The sequence below is a fragment of the Phalangium opilio genome, unplaced genomic scaffold, assembly GCF_054372755.1.
Source record: "Phalangium opilio isolate 3A_F unplaced genomic scaffold, DU_Popi_V2 ptg000061l_1, whole genome shotgun sequence".
NCBI classification, from domain to species: domain Eukaryota; kingdom Metazoa; phylum Arthropoda; class Arachnida; order Opiliones; family Phalangiidae; genus Phalangium; species Phalangium opilio.
Genome location: NW_028324178.1, coordinates 8144325 through 8166100, shown reverse-complemented (window position 1 = coordinate 8166100; position 21776 = coordinate 8144325). Strand labels below are relative to the sequence as shown.

General features: G+C 41.8%; 2 protein-coding genes across 2 annotated transcripts; both read right to left on the bottom strand.

The window, feature by feature from the left end:
• Nucleotides 1–2360: 2360 nt before the first annotated feature.
• On the bottom strand, nucleotides 2361–4663 carry LOC149664384 (zinc finger MYM-type protein 1-like). The gene is made up of 2 exons (XM_089842022.1): nucleotides 4267–4663; nucleotides 2361–4096 (listed from the first exon to the last, which is right to left on the bottom strand). The coding sequence occupies exons 1-2, from the start codon at nucleotides 4661–4663 to the stop codon at nucleotides 2361–2363; spliced, it is 2133 nt and encodes a 710-aa protein (XP_089698148.1).
• A 15669-nt stretch (nucleotides 4664–20332) lies between these two features.
• LOC149664383 (uncharacterized) lies at nucleotides 20333–21252 on the bottom strand. The gene is made up of 2 exons (XM_089842021.1): nucleotides 21233–21252; nucleotides 20333–20984 (listed from the first exon to the last, which is right to left on the bottom strand). The coding sequence occupies exons 1-2, from the start codon at nucleotides 21250–21252 to the stop codon at nucleotides 20333–20335; spliced, it is 672 nt and encodes a 223-aa protein (XP_089698147.1).
• Between the last annotated feature and the right edge of the window lie 524 nt (nucleotides 21253–21776).

The following is a 21776-nucleotide window of genomic DNA, read 5'->3' as shown; positions in this document are numbered from 1 at the left end:
ACGAGAGGGGTTAAGATGCAAGACAAACACCTACCTCTTTTCACTTTTGATTCAACCTCGCTAACGCTAGACAAGATGTTAGAATGCAGTCAGTTGTGGAGAGTTAAGGCCTTTTAACGGGAACGAGGGGCTCATAAAATAACTGAATCAAAAGTGACCGCGTTTTTGATGGTATGTGTCAATTGAGAGTCAAAATAGATTCTAATCCAAATTTTAATATTCAACATAATATTCAATCTTATTCATAAATTTTCACACACTTTTATATGGGTCAAAATAAAAATTAAACAAAGATCAAAAAGGGGGGGGTTTCAATTTATAACCTCTATGGAATGTCTCCTTTAAGTTTCAAATTTAAATTTTAGGGTTTTTTTTAGGATCAAATCGTGCAGTTATGCAATAAAAACAATAATGTTCAAAAATATAAAGTTAGGATTTAAAAAAAAAATGAATCAATCCGTCAACCGTAATCTAAGTTCTTTAACGATAGTTTCAAATCAGTTTATCAAAATAGTTTCAAGTTTTTTTAATTTCTTACGACAAGTTGTTCCTCTTCCATATTCTTCTTAAGGGTTAGGGGTTCTTTTTTCTTCTTTCTCGATTTACGCGATAATTATGAATTTTTTCTTTTCTCGCGATTCAAGGGTTAATTATTTTCTTTTTTCTTTAAATATCTCGCGCACTCGCGTTCCTTCTCTTCTTCAACTTAGGGGTTTAAAAAAATGTCTCCGAGTTTCTTTTCCGAAAAATTAGGGATTCAAATTGACGAAAAATAAAGGTATCAAAATGAATAAAAAATATCTCCGAATCTCTTCCAAAAATTAGGGATTCAAATTGACGAAAAATAAAGGTATCAAAATGAATAAAAAAATATCTCCGATATAAAATAATACTCCGGACTTCTAAGGGTTTCTTAAGGGTGAGCCGACAGGGTCTCGTTAAGACAGTTCACGTATCGACTGAGGGTGGGACAGGAGGGACTTCGTATATATAACTCCTAGTTTCTCGCAAGGATATCTGGGACAATGATGTTTGTTGATTGACTTCGGTTTCGCGAAAAGTGGACCATATTTATTACGTAGCCGGGCGGATTCATGTTATCAATGAATAGGCAAAACTTTTAAATCTGGGACCAAATGGGGATTGGTCAGTTTAAGGGTTAAAAAATGTTCTAGAAGTTTCTCGGGCCAGGTACCAGGATAGTGATTCAAGGTCTTGTTGCTTGGGGTCTAAATCCGCGTGTCATTTCTCTGGGTTCTTGGAAAGTATTTTAGTTGCTAGGTATTTCATTTTGCACTATCGATATATGGGTATAGGATCGTTCTAGAAAGTTCTGTGTCAACATTGAGGGGCTAGTTCCTCATCTATTGTACGAAAGAATTTCTTTTCAGTTCATTTTAAAGGGATAGGTTTAAGTTTAAATGGCTAGTAATATCTTTATAATGTTAATTTAAGATATTTCATTATTAATTTAAAGATTAATCAAAAATTTAGTTTGATTTTTGGGTTAAGATGGTTACAAAGAACGTTGAAACAAGGCAATACTGGAGCCATGAAGTCATACTTTTCATAATATGAGGGAGGGGCCTATTTTTGGGAATATGGAAAATGGAGTCTCCTACACTGTAAAAAATAACTGTTGAAATTTCGACAATTTTACTGGCAGAAAATTACCAGGAAAGTTACCGTTAAATTACAGGGTTTTTTTACCGTTAACATCAACATTAATTGTAACGTGAAACTTGCAATTAAAAACCTGATATATGTACAGTTATAGTATAGTTAGTTTAAAAGAAACGTTACTGTGGTGTCAACAGTAAACTGTACCTGATTTCTTTTATTATTTTAAAATCAAATGACGGTAAAAAACCACATCGTTATTTTACACGTAAATCTTGCAATTATGAACTTGCAGAAGTGAAGTAAAGTTAGTTTTACTGGAACTTTACTGTTGTTCCAACGTGAAATTCTGCCTTCTTTCCTACTAGTTTTTCAAATAAAATTACAGTTAACCGCAGGGCCGGATTAAGAAGATTTTCGCCCGAGGGCAGTGGCTCGATGGGCGCCCCCTCTCTTAGCCCCATAATTTATAAAAATCAGCTAGAAAGTTTAACAATTTTATTTTTATTAGAAATATTGTAATTTTGCAAAAGTGAAGAGTATCCCTATGTCTTTGAATAGGCTTTTCTAGATTTAGACTCGGAAAATCTATTTATCGTCTCCTCCCAACTAATTTGGTTTAATAAATCGGTCTCGATAGCTAATATACCTAAGGAATTGAGTCTTTCCTGAGAAATTGTCGAGCGTAGGTAGTTTTTAACTCTTTTAAGAGTCGAAAAAGACCTCTCTCCAGAACAGTTTCAACAAGGTAAGCAAAGATATATCCGTAAGGCTATTTCGACGTTGGGAAATGTACAATCTAACTTCTTGTCTCTTAATATCTTTAATAAATCTTGAGCATTTGGTGCATTTGGGTGACCAGTGTTAAATTCTTCTAATAAAGAAGAAAGTAATCCTTTAAACTGGAATAGTTCATGTACAAGATCGGGTTCAATATCTTCGGGGTAATAATCTGTTATAATTTTTGAACCAGATTTTATTTCTTCGTTTCCCACTCCCAGTTTGGGAAGGTCAAAAATGATACTGAAACGGTCCTGTAGTGACTTGTAACATTGTCCTCGTTTTTGAAGCTCACTTCGTAATTTATCAATAATGACAAGGAATGTCTCTACTCGCATTTTATCTTTGCCACAAAATTCAGTGTGAATTGCTGCGCCTTCAACGCTCGCTTTCCTCCGACTTATTTTCCTCCTAGATACCCATTTATATTCAGTTTTTCCGCTAAGCGCTTCAGCATCTTTTTGGAACTGATCAAATTCATCCCTTTGTAAACTAACAAATTCTTCTAGTGACTTATAAACATGCACTACTGTTGAGAGTTCTACTTTTTCGCTTTGTAAAATCTTACTGCTAGCGTTAAATCGTTTTAAAATTGGATTCCACAACACAAGCATGAAGGATATTTCCAAGGAAGATAATTTTTCGTAGAGGCACTTAGCTTCATGGCAAACGGCGGCTTTTTGTGAAGCATCGTTAGAGATTTCATCCAAAGCGTTTTTAATTTCATTGTATCCTTTTAAAAGAGCTGCGCATGCATCGTCTCTGGCTGACCATCTGGTTTCCGAAAGGGATTTTACGGTTTGAGAATGGACGTTTGTTTTTAAATGAGTGGCAAGTATTTCCCATCGATTCGTTGATGCCAAAAAAAAAACGTATATGCCTTGGAGAAAAATGAAAAAATCGGTTGACACTGATGCGCAGTCGGCGGCACAATTTCCAATTAGGTTAAGAGAATGTGCTGAACATGGCACGTAATCAGCATAATGAGCCTCTCCTCGAATACGTCCCTGCAATCCTTTATATAACCCTGACATATTGGCAGCGTTGTCATAAGATTGGCCCCTACAGTTTCTAATATCTATGTCGTTTTCTTTAAATTCTGAGAGAATTGCTTCGAACATTTCAAGGCCTTTATGCCCGACTGATGACAGAAATTTAAAATACCGCTCAACTGGAGTACCATCTTGGAGAACATACCGTAAAATAAGTGTAAGCTGATCAACTTTGGTAATGTCTGGAGTAGAATCCACACTGATTGCGAAGTATTTCGCAATTTTCATCTCACGTAGAATCTCTTGACGAACACGAGTACCCATGATTTCTATAAACTCGTTACATATCGTAGAAGACAAGTACGACACGTGTCCCTTTCCCTTATTTGCATGTTCAGCCAAATGCTTAGCCAAAAAAGGATTAAACTCGGCGATTAATTCGAGAGATCCAAGAAAATTACCGTTATGTTTAGACCCAATATTCTCGTTTTCTCCCCTAGAAGCTAAAAACTTTATGGTTGCAACCACTCTTTGCAAAACATTCCTCCAATATTGTACTTCCGATTCAAGTTGGAGACTTAAATAATTATGTACGGATGATTTCTGGTTAGATCGTATTACTATCTGACTTTGAGAAGTCTTGTGAACAGTACTTTTTTCATGCGACAAAATCTTTTCGTTTGTTTTCTTCCAATTTGTAAATCCTTCAGTCGCGAAAGCAGAATTAGAAGCCCTTTTATCGGAAAACAATATACACGGAACACAGTACAACGCGTTTCTAGACTTCGAATATAAAAGCCAATCTCTAGACTTTTTTCCCCGTTAACTAAGGTTCGTGTGAAAGCATCTTTAGATAAATGCCTGTAAATGTTACCGATTTTGCGCTCCGTCTTTAAAAAGTCTATATCTTCAATATTTTGAATAACAGGATTAGCTGCAACTTGGTTTCGTGTATTATCATTTAAACTCCAAAGAGCTGGATCGCTTCCCAAACTATCACCACTATCCTCCTTTAATTCCTTTTCGAGAATTTTCTCATTTTCTTTTGATATTGAAAGTGAACTTGATTCAGCTGAAACATGTACATTGCCGTGATTTTTATCAATATCATCCGCTGCATTCTTGGATTTGGTAATAAAAGATGTCTCGATAGAGTCTTTGATGTCGGCTTCCGTTTCTGATATTTCATTTTCCGGAGTTTCCCTCGTCGAAAGTGTTGTAAAGAAAGAATTAATTTTTGGTACTTTTTCGAGAAGTTCCTTTTCTCTCATAGAACTTTCAGCTTCTCTTTTTCGGCTTTGGGCTCCACTAAGCTTCTTTTTTTTCTTGGTTCACTCATTGTTAACAAAATAACTACAAGAGCCCGAATCAAGTTAATTAAGCTTAAGTCTTTACCTAATTTAATTATTTTAATTATATTTTAGATCCGACGTACGACTTGCGACTGACTGAAAGAAAAACCAGCGAATCTATGATTCACGAAATTCCGTTAGCGGCTAACTAGAGTGTTGCAACGAGCAAGGGCTAACGGTTAGCCCTTGCTCGTTGCAACACTCTAGTCTGTAGCAACAGTAGCGTGGGAACAGCAAGGAAAGTTGGGAAATGGAAACTGTGGGAAAGTAGGCGAAAATAGACTAAAAGTGGATCCTAAGCAAAGGCGTGGGAATAAAAGTCAAAAACTACTTCTAAACTCTTTCTTTCTCTAAGCAAGAATGTAGCCTATACACGTAATACGAATCACGATAGACAACCATCGAAATCCAAAACTTTTCATACGCTCACTATAGACAACCATCGAAATTCAAAACTTTTCATACGCTCACGCTATTTAAAAACGAAAAACTGTCCCGTAATCATTCAAAACTAACGTCGTGTTTTTGAGGTTTTCGAAAATTTAATAAAACAATCGCTCAGATTTGGGTATCACCAGACTTCTTGGGCGCCCCTATTTGGCTGGCGCTCGGGGGCAGGTGCCCCCTCTGCCCCCCCCCCTTAATCCGGCCCTGCCATACCTACGATTCGAATCCTTTATACACTACCGATTTGAGAAGGTGACGCAACAGGCGTAAGCTTCATTTCAAACGTCAAAATTAGGCAAGTCTCTCAAGAATGATTAATTGTTCTTTTTTTAAAACGATGTAACGCTCAATAAGGTGAATAACTAACGAAGAAAATGTTTAATATTAATAATATTTATTTTTGTATTTAAGATATTCTTGTTTCTCAAATCAAAGTTAATACGAAAAGGGTTAAAAAGCAGTCTATGTGATTGTCTGTGTGTTTCCGTTCGTTTTTACGCTAGTTCGCCGCGTTAGCAGTTCGCCTTGTCTTGATGTGTAAAGAAATACAACAAAACCTTAATATTTGGTTTTCTCATAAAGTAAAATTAATATATGGAAATATTTTTCGTAATTTCGATGCCTTAAGCAGTTTCGTAGCTTTAAAGCTCTGTTTCATTTTGATATCCCAAGAATATTTTTTACCTCTCCGAGTGACGTATGTCACGGAGAGGTTCTGTAACGATCGTGTGTGTCTGTCTGTGTGTGTGTGTCTGTTGTTACACCCACGTGACCGCGTTCGCAGTTTCCAAATCGGAGCAAACGTGTTCGCTATTTCCGAACTGCTTTCACAGTCACGGAAATGGCTACTCTACTTGAGTTCTCACACCACCATCTTCTGGTCTTTGTCCATCCCACACGGACACCAGTCTGTACTTACTGGCTTCTAATCACCACCAACTTATGGCCTTCGTCCATCCCACACGGACACCAGTCTGTACTTACTGGCTTCTAATCACCACCAACTTATGGCCTTCGTCCATCCCACATGGACACCAGTCTGTACATACTGGCTTCTAACCACCACCATCTTCTGGTCTTTGCCCATCCCACATGGACACCAGTCTGTACTTACTGGCTTCTAACACCACCATCTTCTGGTCATTGTCCATCCCACATGGACACCAGTCTGTACACACTGGCTTCTAACACCACCATCTTCTGGTCTTTGTTTTTGTCCATCCCACATGGACACCAGTCTGTACACCTGGCTTCTACACCACCATCTTCTGGTCTATGTTTTTGTCCATCCCACATGGACACCAGTCTGCACACCTGGCTTCTACTCCATCGTCATCGTTGGGTTTAAGACATTCGCGGCGATCAGCTAGGGTTACGAGAAACGTCTAGCCTCCCTAGGGTGGGTTGTCCACGATAGGTTTTCGCAATTGCGGTTGTTCTTGCATTTAGCTGTAGTTCGACACCCTTATATACTACCTATTTAGTAAGGCGAAGCAACCGGCGTATGCTTCATTTCAAACGCCAATATTAGTCAAGTCTCTCAAGAATGTTTAATTGTTCTTTTTTAAAACGATGTAACGTTCAATAAGGCGAATAACTAACGAAGAAAATATTAAATATTAATTATATTTATCTTATTATTTAAGATAATCATGTTTCTCAATTCAAAATTAATACGGAAAAAGTTAAAAAGTAGTCTATGTTTTTGTCTATGTGTGTCCGTCCGTTGTTACAGTAGTGCGCTGCGTTAGAAGTTCGTTTTGTTTTGATGTGTAAAGGAATCCTACAGAACCATAATATTCCCTTTATCCTTAATATAAAGTGAATATGTGGAAATATTTTTCGTAATTATGATGCATTTAGTACGTTTGTAGCTTTAAAGCTCTATTTCATTTTGATATTCCAAAGAATTTTTTTAATATTATTATTTCAAATGGATGTTTATATATTACTTAAGCTATACTACATCTGTTTATAGCATAATCCTTTCTAAAGTGAATACAAGCTCAACGCTACTATGTTGGTCAAATGAACTTTTATTTGTCAATAGGCCTAGTGAACCGAAAACTAAAAGTTTGGGTTTGGTTTTCGTTTCTGTTATGCAGAGACATTAACGGTTCAGAGTGAGCCGAAAGTTAAATACACTTTTAAATAAATAGGCTTAGATTTTAAAATCTATGGTGGAAATCTGGGCCGCGTTCAGCAGAGCCCAGTGCTGTTAGCAGTGTTCTGCATAACGGGATTTTGTTTTTGAATTTTGACGTCACGGTGCTTAGCGCTGAGCTAGCGCGGCCTTCAAAGAAAATAGTCGGCTCTTTGGATAACGTGACGTAAAACGCGTAGTTCTCAGCTTGGCGAAAAAACCATGGAGGAATTAATACAAATAGCTACATGGGACTATAGCTATTTAATTGGCGTGAAACCAGTTGATCACGCGAGAATTTTAAGAGATATGTTAGTTTCTAATTTATTGCGCTAGCGTCATTTATAAAACGCCGATGACCGGAGAAAAGCTATGACGACAGAGCTCACCGGTAAACATTTCCAAAATCCGCTGTCTTTTTTGGTGAGCTCTGCTGAACGCAGCCCAGACCAGTGAAAGGTCTGATCGTAATCGGATAATAGCTTCGTGTTTTCATGCTTTTTATGGTACGCATTTACTTTCAGTGTGTGTAGCCACAAATAAGCTTTGGTGTTATGTAACGTTAACAGTCATGTTGACAAACTAAGAAAATCGTTGAGGTGAAACGAGAGGATAGTGTTTATATGGCAACCCTGTTGTGAATATGGTTTTGAACATAGAGGGCATACAGTTGAGGAGTAGAAAATTGGGCCTTTACAAACACGTAAAGGTATATATATCCCTCCAAAGTTTTATCTCTTCATTTCCCGTTTTTCCCCCATCGGATGATTTTAATGTGTACAAGTATATCATTATTGGATGCAAAATATCGTCTGATTTACAGTATATTTGCTATGCTTTGTATACTGCTTTAATATTTCATAAATTTTAACTTAAGAAACATTTCCATATCTGGGTAAATAAGTTTTGTAAGTAGTCGTCTTGACTCGGAGAGGTAATATTTCGGTTTTCCCAACTTGTTAATATTATTATTTGAAATTGATGTTTATATATTACTTAAGCTATACTACATCTGTTTATAGCATAATCCTTTCGTTATTGATAACAAGATGAACGCAACTATGTCGGTCAAATGAACTTTCATTTATCAAGAGGCCTAGTGAACCCAAAAGTAAACTTTTGGGTTTGGTTTTCGTTTCTGTAATGCAGAGACCTTAACGGTTCAGAGTGGGCCGAAAGTTGAATACACTCTTAAATAATAAGGCTTATATTTTATAATTGAATAAAGCATCATGGTGAAAATCTAGGCCGCGTTCAGCAGAGCTCAGCGCTGTTGGCAGTGTCGTACAGAAGGGGATTTTGTTTTTGAATTTTGACGTCACGGTGCTCAGCGCTGAGCCAGCTCGGTCACCAAAGAAAATTGTCGGGTTTTTAGATAACGTGACGTAAAACGCGTAGTTCTCAGCTTGGCGGTAAAAAGATGGAGGTATTATTACAAATAGCTCTTGTTGATTCTGATGGGACTATACCTGTTTAATTGGCGTGAAACCAGTTGATCACTCGAGAATTTTAAGAGACATGTTAGTCTTTCTAATTTTAATTATTAAAGTTTTTTATCTATCTCTATAAATTTGTTATCATACAATTTTTGTTAAGCCTTGGTACCTTGCACGCTTTATTGCGTGAACGGAATACAATGATAGGGCGCGTAAGGCGCCTCTCTAGAGTAATAAAAAAATGTAAAGCAGACGACGCTTTCCCCGGGAATGAGGTGCTTGTGTGGACGGTTACATCCTCCCCCTCAAAGAAAAGTCGTTTGCTCATGGTGAGTCGGACTCCTGAGAGTCACGTGGTTCGGGTGATCGTCTCTTGTTTGCCGTCGCGCCTTCTTTCTTCGCCCGATGGCGGCGGCGGGCCTTATAGGCCTCGCTCCGCTTGGGCCTCGGTTTAAAACAATTGTTTTCGTGATGTCTCCCTATTTGACATCGGCGGCATAGGGTATACCTCTCGTCCGGTATCATGGTAGCCGGGGCGGTTTTCGGTCTGACCGCTGCTTCTGTCGGGAGGGGCGTTGCTGAGGCGGAACCTCCGTGGCCACTGTCGTGGGATACGGTAGCCTGTATCCCGGTGGCCGGTGGTTCCGCTGGCGGAGTGGCTCTTAGCAAGCGGAGTACCAGCCCCCTACCACGTCCTCTTGCGGGGAGAGATGTTGTATGAGGTACGGTGCCTCTGGCCCGTCCTCGTCCTGAAGGTCCAGTGAATCCAGGGGCCGGAGCCGCGACATCTGGCACGGGCGACACTCGGCCGAAATCCGACGGGCGACAAGGACGAGTAGGTAGGTCCGCGGCGGCCACTGGGGGTGCAGCCGCCGCAACTGCTTCGGACTGAGGCGTCCAGTGTAACGCTGCTTCTGCGCAGGCCACTGCCTCGTCGCGGGCTACCGCCTCCAAATGTTCTGCGACATCTGCCTGCACCTCTTGTGTGGCTTGTCGTCGGGGATCTGTTTGAGCCTAAGCTTCGGCGGTGCTTACCACTTCGGATAAGTAACCGCGGGGAGGGGCGTCCAAAGCTCGTGCGACGCACGGGGCAAATAACAGGCCCTCACACCGCAAGCAAGGACAGATCATAGCCCCCAAGAGACGCAACCTAGCCAGATCCAGGATGAGGATGGGTCGTTCCTCCTGGATCACGAGTGGTGAAATAGCGGCGGAAGTGTCTTCACCCCCGCGGGAAATCCGCAGCACAGGAGACTGCGCCAATAGGAGGTCCATTGGGGCAAACGGCCAACGTCGCTGGAAAGCTTGAAACTACCATTCCTGCAGTCTAATTCCTTGGCGGCCCCGCAGCAGCCGCAAAGCCCCATGGGAGATAATAGAGAAAGGCGCCGACAACATGAAAGTCGCGGGAACTTGGTCCGTCGCAAAGGGTGCGTCATTCGTCTCAATGACCACACCACAAACGTGCCCATCGGTCCCTAGAAGGCGTCAAAAAGTTATTAATTTTCGATTCGAACAGTCTCCCATGGTTCTCGCGAGATAGCTTGACGTGAAAAGTTAAAATCACACGAAGTCACATCGGTGATTGCATGCACGCGCAAATATTGTACTACGTCTGCGCGAGACCGAAGAGTTTTGTGCGGATATGTTGCTGGAGGGCGATAATAAATGTCCATGTTAGAACCTCCAGGCTTTGGATTCTTCCTCAGCACTATCTCACGTTTCCATCCTTTTCGGAAAGGATTGACAAATCTCATAGGATTAATGGGAACAGGGTTGGACAATTCCACTTAGTCTTCCTCTGATTCAGAGGAAGAACTGGAATCGTCAGGGTGAGATGGAGGAGAGGGTGGAGGGAGAGACTTCTCCCTCGAGCTCCTATCAGGAGAGGAAGGAGGAGAAAGGTCTGGCGGTATCCGATTAACTCGGAAAACCGCTGGAGGATCTGAGAATAAGGCGAATGCGTCTGGCTCAGATTCCTCAGGTAGATCTGGTACTTATTCCGAGGGGAAATAAGAGGATCCATCAGTGGATGAAGATGCGGTTTGATTGCTCCTCTTTCTTCTCCAGACGACTCGGTTTGTGCTTCTTGGTCTCTCAACAGTCGTTGTCTTCTTTCTCGTCGAGTCTCACGACGTTCGTCACCAGTACTGACTCCAGCGTCCTGAAGTATAGGCATGGACTGTGACGTTGTAGAACTTGAAGAGGAACTGCTTGAAGTTGAGGATGACTGGCTTCCGTCCGGTTGGCAGACATCTTTGTTTGACCAATACAGATTTAAATGAGCGATATTCTCGTTTGCTTTCTTTTCTCCAGTCTCTGGGTCTTCTAATTGATATCGCAATCGGTCTATCTTCTTTGCGATTTTGTAGGGACCATCCCACTTGGGACATAACTTAGTGGCAACATTACGCGCCGCTTGAGACAAGAGATGCGTCTCCTTCCAGACAAGTACACCAATGGGAAATTCAATTCTTTCGCGCCTTTGATCGTAGTAGCGTTTCTGGTGTGCTTGCGCTTTCTTGGCAAGTTCTTTAGACAAAGCAAGTTGCTTCGCTAAAGCTGAGAGCGATGCGGACCTTTCAACAAAGTCCGCTACTGGCATACCCACGTCCAAGTCCCAGGGAAATCTCGGTTCCCTACCCATGTTAAGGTAGAAAGGAGTTCTTCCTGTTGTTGTATGTGTAGTCGAGTTGATGGCGAACTGGATAAATGGTAAGTTCTCGTCCCATCTTCGGTGATCTCGACCAACGAACATTGAAATAATTTCTCCCAGAACTCTGTTTGTGCGTTCCACGATGTTACTCTGAGGATGATACGGAGTGATGTATCGTGGTTTGACTTTGAACATCTTGAGAATGTCCTTCCAAAGTTGAGAAACGAATTGTGTCCCATTGTCGCTTACGATGGCTTTCGGACATCCGTAGCGAACTATCATGGAGACGAGTTTCTTCGCACACGTTCTGGCTGTGATGTTCTTCATCGGGTGCAGTTCGACAAATTTAGTAGCATAGTCCGTGAAAACCAGGAGGTATTTGTGATGGTGACGGCTTCTTGGTAGAGGTCCCATTATGTCCACTCCCAGCAAATCAAATGGCTCAGTAATGGCCGTAGGCTGCATGACACCTGGACGCTTTCTATTGCAGGCCTTGTGCATTTGACACAAAGGACATCCGCGGACGTACTCGGTAACATCCTGCCGGAATGATGGCCACCAATATCTGGCTCGAACCTTATCGAAGGTACGATCTCGACCTCGATGTCCAGATAGAGGGTGGTCATGGAATAAGCGGATGGTGTCCCGCCGGAACCGCTGTGGCAAATAGATTTTTGCTGGTTGTCTACCATAGGCTTTTCGATACAAGACATCGTTCTTTAGTTCGTAGTACCGATGTCCTTAAGGATTATCTCCTGATAACTGGAATATGATGTCATTGCCCTTTCAAAAATCTTCTTTAGAACTCTTTAGAAAATTCCTTTGGGAAATTTCTATAGAAATTATTAAGGGGTTCTTTGGGAAAAAGGGTAATATTGGCCTTTTTTTCTTTGGAAAATGCTTTGGAAATATCTTTGGAATGTTCTTGGGAAATATCTTTGGAATTTTCTTGGGAAATATCTTTGGAATTATCTTGGGAAATACCTTTGGAATTATCTTGGGAAATACCTTTGGAATTATCTTGGGAAATATCTTTGGAATTTTCTTGGAAAATATCTTTGGAATTTTCTTGGGAAATATCTTTGGAATTTTCTTGGGAAATATAGGGAAGATTATTGGGTAAATTAATTTAGCCCACTAGAAACGAGGATAGTTCTCACATGCAGAACCATATCCCAATGCAGGGAGTGCAGTTCTTATATGCTGAACAACACACCTTATAGCGCGGGCAGTTCTCGCATGTTGCGCGAAACTGCTTATAAAGTCAGAAATTTAATCGACTTATAAACATCCGAAAACGGCAGAATGTTTTAACATTGTGCATATGTATTGGGTACTAAGTGGGTTTTGGAGGCTTCAATGGCCAAGCAGTAGATAAAGATGTTGTTGTTAAGTTTAATAATGTATTTTCACTGAGAGTTTTTTGAGTACCAGAAACGCGTTTAACCTAATTTTATCTACAATATTTTTTAAAAAAATATTTATTTTGGACTCTACGCTCGAAATAAAGATAAAACATGTCACAAAAGAATAAATTTTTGGTTAATTTTACTTTTCAAAAGCGAAAGTTTCGACTGCCAGCTTATACTCCCTGTAAATCTAAACATCACTATTTTAATTACGCGTATTTCACTTTTAATTTAATTCAACCTTTGCATAAACACCTCACGGATAATTAAAGGCAAAAATTGGCAAATATGATAAACCATTTCAGCACTTGCTGAGTCTTAGCTACGGGACAAGCCTTCATGAAACGTTTTTTAACTTTTTAGCCATGAAGTCAATGTCTATGCAAGAAAAGTTTAGCTAAACAATTTGGGTAAAAATATTTTGAGAAAATTATATGTAAAGCATAATTGCAAATATATCTGGCCCTTTGAAATTCATCACTAGAATTCTTAACGAATTTCATTGAAAAATAAACCCCAGACCTTCTTTGGAAATTTATCTCAAGATTTCATTGAGAATTTCGTTAGAAAATATTCCATAGACGTTCTTTGGAAATTTATCTCAATAATTCCTAAAGAATTTCTTTGGGAAATAAACCTTATACATTCTTTGGAAATTTACCTCTAGAATTCCTAAAGAATTTCTTTGGAAAATATTCGTTATACCTTCTTTGGAAATTAATCTCTAGAATTCCTAAAGAATTTCTTTGGAAAATATTCGTTAAACCTTCTTTGGAAATTAATCTCTAGAATTGCTTAAGAGTTTCTTTGGAAAATAAACCTTATACATTCTTTGGAAATTTATCTCAATAATTCCTAAAGAATTTCTTTGGAAAATAAACCTTATACATTCTTTGGAAATTAATCTCTAGAATTCCAAAAGAGTTTCTTTGGAAAATAAACCTTATACATTCTTTGGAAATTTACCTCTAGAATTCCTAAAGAGTTTCTTTCGAAAATATTTCTTTATACCATCTTTGGAAATTAATCTCTGCAATTCCTAAAGAGTTTCTTTGGAAAATATTCGTTTTACCTTATTTGGAAATTTATCTCTAGAATTCCTAAAGAATTTCTTTGGAAAATAATCTCAAGACATTCTTTGGACATTTGTCTCAAGACTTCTTTAGGAAATTATAAAGAAAGTCTTTGGGAATTTTTTCTTTAGAAAATCATCCCAAGGGCTCCATTGGGTTCCAAAGAATGGCCTTTAGAATTCTTAAGATCATTTTTGTAAGGGTGGTGGCTTGTTCATCTTGTTGGGCTTTTCGCACTTCGTCCAGTGTGAAACTGTGGTACAATGCATGATTGGCGGGAGGAGCTAATCCGCTACTGGTTGAGGACGAATTCGACGTCATTGAGGATTCCGCTGGACTGGAATCTTCTGACGAGGGCGGTGAAGTCGTGTCTTCCAAAGACATGGCTAATAGCGAGACAGGCGCTTAGGATAATGCGTCGGCAACCTTGTTCTCCACTCCCTTCTTGTGTATGATCTTGAAGTCATACGTCTGCAAGTACATTGCCCAACGGACAAGTGGAGAATTGAGTTCTTTCAAAGCGAACAACCACTGGAGTGCCTTGTGATCGGTGATCACAGTGAACGGTATGTTTTCCAAGTATGGCCGGAACTTTCCAACTCCCCAAAAGATGGCAAGACATTCCTTTTCCGTGGTGGTATATCTTCTCTGGACGTCGGTCAGTTGTTTACTGGCATAGGCGATTTGTACCTCGACGTCATCCTGGATTTGTGACAGGAAAGCTCCAAGTCCGGCGTCGCTAGCATCCGTTGTCTGGATACACGGCCACTTAGGGTTGTAAGCCGCTAAAGGAGGCGCCATGCAGATCGCATACTTAATGGCCTGGAACGCTTCCTGTTGTTCTTTCTTCCACTGGAACGGAACGTCTTTCTTCTTGAGATGGTTTAACGGGGCAGCGATCTTGGAATACTGCGGGATGAATCGTGAGTGCCATCCCGCCGTGCCCAGAAATCTTTGGATTTCTTTCACGTTCTTTGGGACGGGAAAGTATACTATAGCCCTAGTCTTGAAAAGATCAATATGAATCCCTCGTTCATTGACAATATGCCTTAACACGGTCGCTTCGCTTTGCCCAAAGCGACATTTCTTAGTCTGAAGCGTAAGTCCCGCTTCAGACAGTCGGTGAAAGACATATTCCAAGGCTTGTAAATGGTCAGCCCAAGTACTGGATGGAATGACGATGAAAAAGTCCATCCCTGAAGACTTCGTCGATGAGTCTTTGAAACGACGACGGCGCATTGCATAGACCGAACGGAAGTACTTCGAACTCGTACTTTCCCGCATGCGTGATAAAAGCAGTCTTCGCTTTTGCTTGTGGATGGAGATCTATCTGCCAATAGCCGCTCTTTAAGTCCAGTGCGGTGATGAACTTCGGGGCACCCATTTTTCCTAATAGTTCTTCTATTCCCGGAAGCGGATACGGATCTTTCACGGTCACTTTATTTAAAGCGCGATATTCAACGCAGAAACGGATCTTTCCGCATTTCTGGTGGACAAGTACCACAGGCGACGCGTAAGGACTAACGGATGGTTTCACGATACCGTCGCGGATCATTTCGTGAAGATGATCCTCAATTATCCCTTTTTTCTCGTCGCTAACACGATACGCGTGTTGACTAACGGGAACATCGGTGGTAGTGTGTATCTCGTGATAAACTAAGTTCGTACGTCCCGCTTTTTCCGAAAATAGTTTTGGAAATCGTAATAATAGAGTTTTTAAGTCTTACTTCTGAGTAGGACTAAGTGTAGGCGACGCGACAGCTTGTTCAATATCCTCGATAAACTGAGGGGTTGGAGTCTTTAACCCCGGGATATTAAGCACGAATGGAAACGTTGTTCCGTCAATCTGACACGTTTTCGTACCAAAGTCCAAAATCGCCCGATGTTTATACAGGAAATTTTTCCCAGAATAAAATCGTTTGGCCGTGAGGGAACTAAGTGAAATTCCTGCTTTAGTTTCAACTGTCCTAAGCGGAAGTGTAATCGCGAGCGTCCCTTCGTGAAGTAATAACGTCCATCGCCTAACACTATACATTGAGTCTCTTCTTCTTCCGGAAGTACTAAGTCTGGTTTTCAAGTTCTGACTAAATTACGCCTTTGATATAAGCTGATAAAACAAGCATCAGCGCCTGAATCTAGTCTGGTGGCGAAAGTCCCATGCGAATACACGGCTTCTATGGCCACGGGAGGATCAACCTCACATCGACGCACATCCAAAGAGCCAAATTCCATAAGGGGCTTTACTTTCTTCGCGCGGCGGGAAGACGATCCCCTTTTTGTCTTCCCGCTTTCGCGTTTTCCGAAGCCTGTCTTTGCGCGACTTCCTGTTTGTCCGGACAAGTTGTGGCATAATGCCCTAAGAGTCTGAACTTATAGCACTCTACGCGACTTAAATCGTTTTGCTCGGGCTTCACCGGCGTAGGAGTCTTTGATCTATTGGCATTGCTTGCGTTTGGTTTCGCAACCTTTGATTTCGCACCTCACCCCGGCGGTTTAGTCAAAACCGCGGCTGCGGGAGAATTTCTTCTCCCACTGGATTCACGCGAGGCAGACTTTGCCCATTCGGTAGGATACAATGAGCTAGAAGGGGTCGCTCGTAAAATTTCTTCTGTTACGTGGCCCTTCTCTATGAAACTGCGCATTGTCCTTATGATGTCGTTAAAGACATGGATGCGTATCTCGGGGAGGATATTTTTCTTGAAAATACCAACCAGTTCAGAGTCAGTGTACGGAACGCGTAGGTTTTGATTCATCGCAGTAATGGTAGCGATATACGCGTCAAAAGACACACTGTCGGATTGTTTAAATTGCGCTATTTCAAGGCGGAGGGATTCCTCCACTCTTACAGAAAAGAAATAGTCTCTAAACGCGCCTTTTACTGTACGCCACGTTAGTACTTGATTAGGCCTATTTATGTCTCTAAACCAGATTAATGCACGGCCCCTTAATATTTGGGGTAGAAGCGCGATAATGTCATTTCCAGTCATGATGTGATGTTCAGCGAATTCCGTCAAAGTCCGAAGGAATTCCGGCGCGCTTTCACCTTCTACACCACTAAATATTAAGTGAGGGGGTGGTTTTGGCCTATTTTTTGAGGCTGGTCTAGTTCCTATGTTCGCTAACGTAGTCGCAAGTGTTTGAATAGTTTGAATCAAAACATTTGACGCTGCACCTTGTGGCGGCGGCGGCGGCGGAGGTGGGATTCCTCCTGCCGCTTGTCCTTGTCCATGCGTCGGACTAGTAGGCTTGGAGGAGGAGTGTTCCTCCTCGGGGGAGTATAGGATCCCGGCAACTGCGCGTTGAGAGCCGCGAACAAAGCTTGCGGATCGGCGGGATTCATGACGCGACAGTTAGTTAAAGCAAAGGCACAAGTAATGTTCACAAGTACGCGTTAAGTACAAATGGTGATGTCAGTCTTAACGAGTCCTGGCAAGCTCGCCACTTTATGTTACCGTAAAATTTTAAAGTAGGAAAGGACGCCTAATTTCACGGCTCACAAAGAATTTAAATTAAAACTAGCAAATTAAGAAGTTCCCAGGCTCCCGTTTAAAGAACTGATTGTCCATTACTAGCAATATTTACCAGGTACTCCATCGTAGCAAGAATAACGCAGTCGCAATAGAAATAATACTTGCTATCTTTATTTATCAAAACCAAACACCTCCGAACGGGAGCGCGATTACAAAGGAACTAACTACTGCCTCCGATACAGACGGAGGCGGAAGTTTTTATTCCTGCGAAAACGTTTTTTACAAGTTTAACAGCAGTGGCGCTTAAGGCGCCACTTCGGCACAATTTGGCATTATACAAAATTTATTATAAAAAATACAAAATGAGTAAAGCAGACGACGCTGCTTTATCCCGGGAAGGAGGTGCTTGCGGTGGACGGTTACACCACTAATATGAGCTAACCAAATAAAATTCTTTCCAAAGCCGTGAAAAAAATGAAATGCACACAATTAAAAGATTCGCAAATATAACACCTGCACTATTTAGTTTAAATGGTATATATTGACGCTGACCTTTATATAGAGTGCTGGTACTCAGCTGTTTTGCATATTGAATAGGCACCCTACGTGTTGCTTCTGTAAAAGCAACCAGCATAAGCTTTGCGGAGGCAAGTGAAGATTTATGGCGGAACGAACTTCGAAAACATGAGAGCTTATCAATGTATGCCAAAACCTCTCCAAAAATGGAATCAATCTACAGTAACGAGTGGGGCAGCGCTCTGCTCTTCCAAGCCCGAACAGGTTCTCTCCCGACTGCCTTGCGATTGTCCGAAATATTGGGAGGGGACCCCATCTGTCCACTCTGTCGTGCCGCGTGCGAAGATGTGCCTTATATTCTGCAGGTATGCCCCGAGTTCGATCAAATCAGAGCCCAATATACTACTGACTTGGCGGACATATCAAAACTACTTGGGCTTACAAACGGGACCCAAATAAACACCACCAAAACTCTCCTGAACCTCTGGGGTCGAATCCGGTTGAATTAATTTTAAAAGTCCAATCCATGAACTATATTTTTAATAATAACAATATTATTAGACTACGTTTGCGCTGTGCCTTGTTTTGCTAACATTGTAAATACCATAACTTTCACAACTATCAGTCTTGTCAATATCATATATATTGTTTAATGTTACGTCATGCTTGCGAGCCATCTCAAGCGCCACTGCCGCTTATTGTTTTTTATGTACGGGATAAAACGGCGTGGCCTGTCTCGATACAGAGTCTCTTGTCAGTGTTCGCGTTCGACCCAGTTCTTTGTTTGCTTTAAAAACGTTAAATGAAAGTTTCTTTTCTGATCAACCCTGTGCCTATGAATTACTTCGCCATGGACCATCTGGTAATTATAGTTAGTCATGGACAATAAGTCCTTTAAACGGGAACCTGGGAACTTCTTAAATTGCTAGTTTTATTTAATTATCTTTGTGAGCCGTGAAATTAGGCCCCCTTACCTACTTTCAAATTTTACGGTTACAGTGGCACCTTGCAGGATATTACTAGTTGGTTATTTAGCTTTTTATTTGCCTTTTTGATTATAGTTTTTACATATGCCGGAATCTCGTGCGTCGCGCTCGGCAGTATAAGTTACCTATGATGCTTTAGTTTACGTGGGCCTAAGATTGCAGGGCCTTCTATTGCGAGCCTCGGAACTTCGGGTCGATAGTTATTTATTTTCACGGTTCAGGGTCAGTCTCGAGGTTCCGTCAGCTGAGCTCAGCTGGTCGGGCCTTGGTCGATGATAATGGAAATTAATCAATTTACGAATCATCATTTACATGATCACAATTACACAAAGAATTCGAAAGTGCCTAATAAGGAAAGAAAAGGTGACTACATTTGTTTCATAAATTTTGAAGAATACACAGTAAAAAAAAGAGCATTCCAAATTGAATGTTTCAACGTTCAATACCTTGCCACTGTGGTGGTACGCATTAGCAATCAAATTTGAACGCATAAAGGGTTAAGTCTCTGTCGGGATTCCGACGAGGACAGTTGCGCGGGGCAATAGGACTTTCTTAAGACCCCCCTGATAGTTTTACAAGCGTATGCTCGTTCCGCTGCCACCCCATCTCGCTAATTTTAACGTTATGAGAAGCAACGGCCTACGAGGGGTAACGCCATTTCGCGTATGCGATATGACCGTTACAATTCCCCCACCCAAAAAATACTTAATGGGTAGGGCTGTGCTATTCCAATGTTGGGAAGAAAAGATCTTCCTCCTCCAGTATTGGCGACAAATCCAACGCGTCCGAGAATTCGGACGGCCCGGACTCGTGGGCCTCCGGCAGAGATGGAGCCGCGGCTGCGGCCCCAAAGTCGGTCCCACTCACCCCGACGAGGTCGTCAGGGGTGAGGGTCTTCCCCCTAAATATATTGGGGGTTTGGCCCCCAACACGGCTGGTCATCTGGCCATCCGGCCATCGGGCGTCGCTGTAATATATTTGGCCCTAATGGCACCAAGTGGCGACGCTTCGCCTACTTGGCTGTTTGGGCGCCTTTGCTGTTGTCTTTGGTGGGACGGGTGCCCTTCCCACCTGCTTCCCCACGGCGCCTTGTCTTTTCTGCGGCTGGTGTTGGGCCTGGCCCACCTGGGCCCCCGCCATCATTGGACCGCTCCCTTGACGCCGGGCGCGACTTCCGTTGCTGTTGCAACAGCATTTGGTACAGCTATTTAAGTCGCGCGTATGCGCAAGATAAATTAGTCTTCCGGTAATCGTAAGGTTTCTTACAATTCCCGAGGGTTAAATGAAAAGAGTGTCGTGGTTTCCCCAACCTAAAAACGTTACAAAGGGTTTCCTTTGGTGGAACGTAAATTGTACCTATGGCGAGGACCACTCTTTTCGCTCTCTCTCCGCTCTCTCCTCCTACGTTTAGGCTTAGCTATATCGACAGGTGAATTTTCACCGGCGATTTCGCTATCCTGCGGAGTCTCCCGTCCAAGGTGGAGTGTACCGTTTCAGGTTTGAAACGTGAGAGATACCAGCGAATTTTCGCGTAGTTTCCTCCTCCAACCTGTACGTCAACGGGGTAGTTCTTTCCTGCACTACGAATGGGCCGTCGTACTTTTTTGCGAGCGAAGCCGTGAAACCACGACTCGCATAGGAAAGTGGGTGCGTACGGCGCAAAACAAGGTCGCCACGTCGAAAATACACGTGTCTCCGACGCTTGTCGTAGTGCAGTTTCAGCTTCAGTTTCGAGTCCTGCAGCTTATGCCTTGCATGATCGATAACATCATGAAGTCTAACCTTCATTCTCTCAGCATATAGATCTGGGTTTCGGTTCTGGTAAATATTTACCGGTTCCAATTCCCAATCTAACCGAGCGCAGAGCTCCCTACCGAAATACATCGCCGCGGGCGTGAATCCAGTCGAGCTGTTTTCAGCTGACCTTAAGGCGAAGTCCAACTCAGGAATACGAGCATCCCTATCGCTAAGTTTCTCAATATAAGAAATAATCATAGGCTTGATATTCCTATTCATGCGCTCAGTAATGTTTGCCTGAGCATGATACGGAGATGTATTTTTCGGGCGTATACCCAATCTTTTACATGTCTCTTTGAATTCCGGACTGGATAACACAGAAGCATTATCAGTAATCAGTTCCTTTGGGAATCCAAATCGACAGAAAACTTCAAATAACTTCTCCCATATTTTCTCCGTAGTAATTTTTCGTAAGGGGTAGGTCACAGGTCACTAATTCCCACGGTCTTTCGCTACGAACGCTTGATAGCAGTCCGGGCTCTAATTGTGCAGATGGCTTCGATTTTTGACACATCTCACAACCCCAAACATACTTCAAAACGTCACGCTTCATACCCGACCTCGTGACCCGGCATTGTAAACGTTTATACGTTTTACAAACTCCCAGGTGGCCGGCAAGGGGCTCGTCATGAAAATATTTAATTGCCTCTAGCCTCAAGCTTCGAGGTAATACTACCTTCCAAGCTTTCTCTAGGGCATCCTCATCCTCCTCGTCCCATGGTGCGAAGTATCATAATAGAAGACCGTCTTGATCTATTACATACTGATCCAATACTGTCCTGGCCTTTATTGCCGTTTTCGGGTCTACAGAGCTTCTAACATGCTCTAACTCCTCGATTAAACGAGATAACTCTGGATCAGTAGCTTGGGATTTTATGATCGCCTCTCTGTTAAAAGGTAAACCCAACTTGGGTTCATTTGCAACCAATATAACGGCTTCTTCATCGGCCAATTCGGTTTCGATTGGTGCCCGACTTAGAGCATCAGCTGCCATTTTTAATTTACCAGGGCGGTATCGCACCTCGTAATTAAATGGTTGGAGGCCTAGAGACCAACGGGCTAATCTCCCCACTGGTTCCTTCATCTTCTTAAGCCATTG

Coding starts and splice junctions, on each gene's coding strand:
- LOC149664384 (XM_089842022.1), bottom strand. CDS start 4,663: ATGAGAGAAAAGGAACTTCTCGAAAAAGTACCAAAAATTAATTCTTTC. Junction 4,097..4,266: donor AAAGACGGAGCGCAAAATCG/GTAACATTTACA, acceptor TCGCGACTGAAG/GATTTACAAATTGGAAGAAA.
- LOC149664383 (XM_089842021.1), bottom strand. CDS start 21,252: ATGCCGGGTCACGAGGTCGG. Junction 20,985..21,232: donor ATGCCGGGTCACGAGGTCGG/GTATGAAGCGTG, acceptor TGTGTTATCCAG/TCCGGAATTCAAAGAGACAT.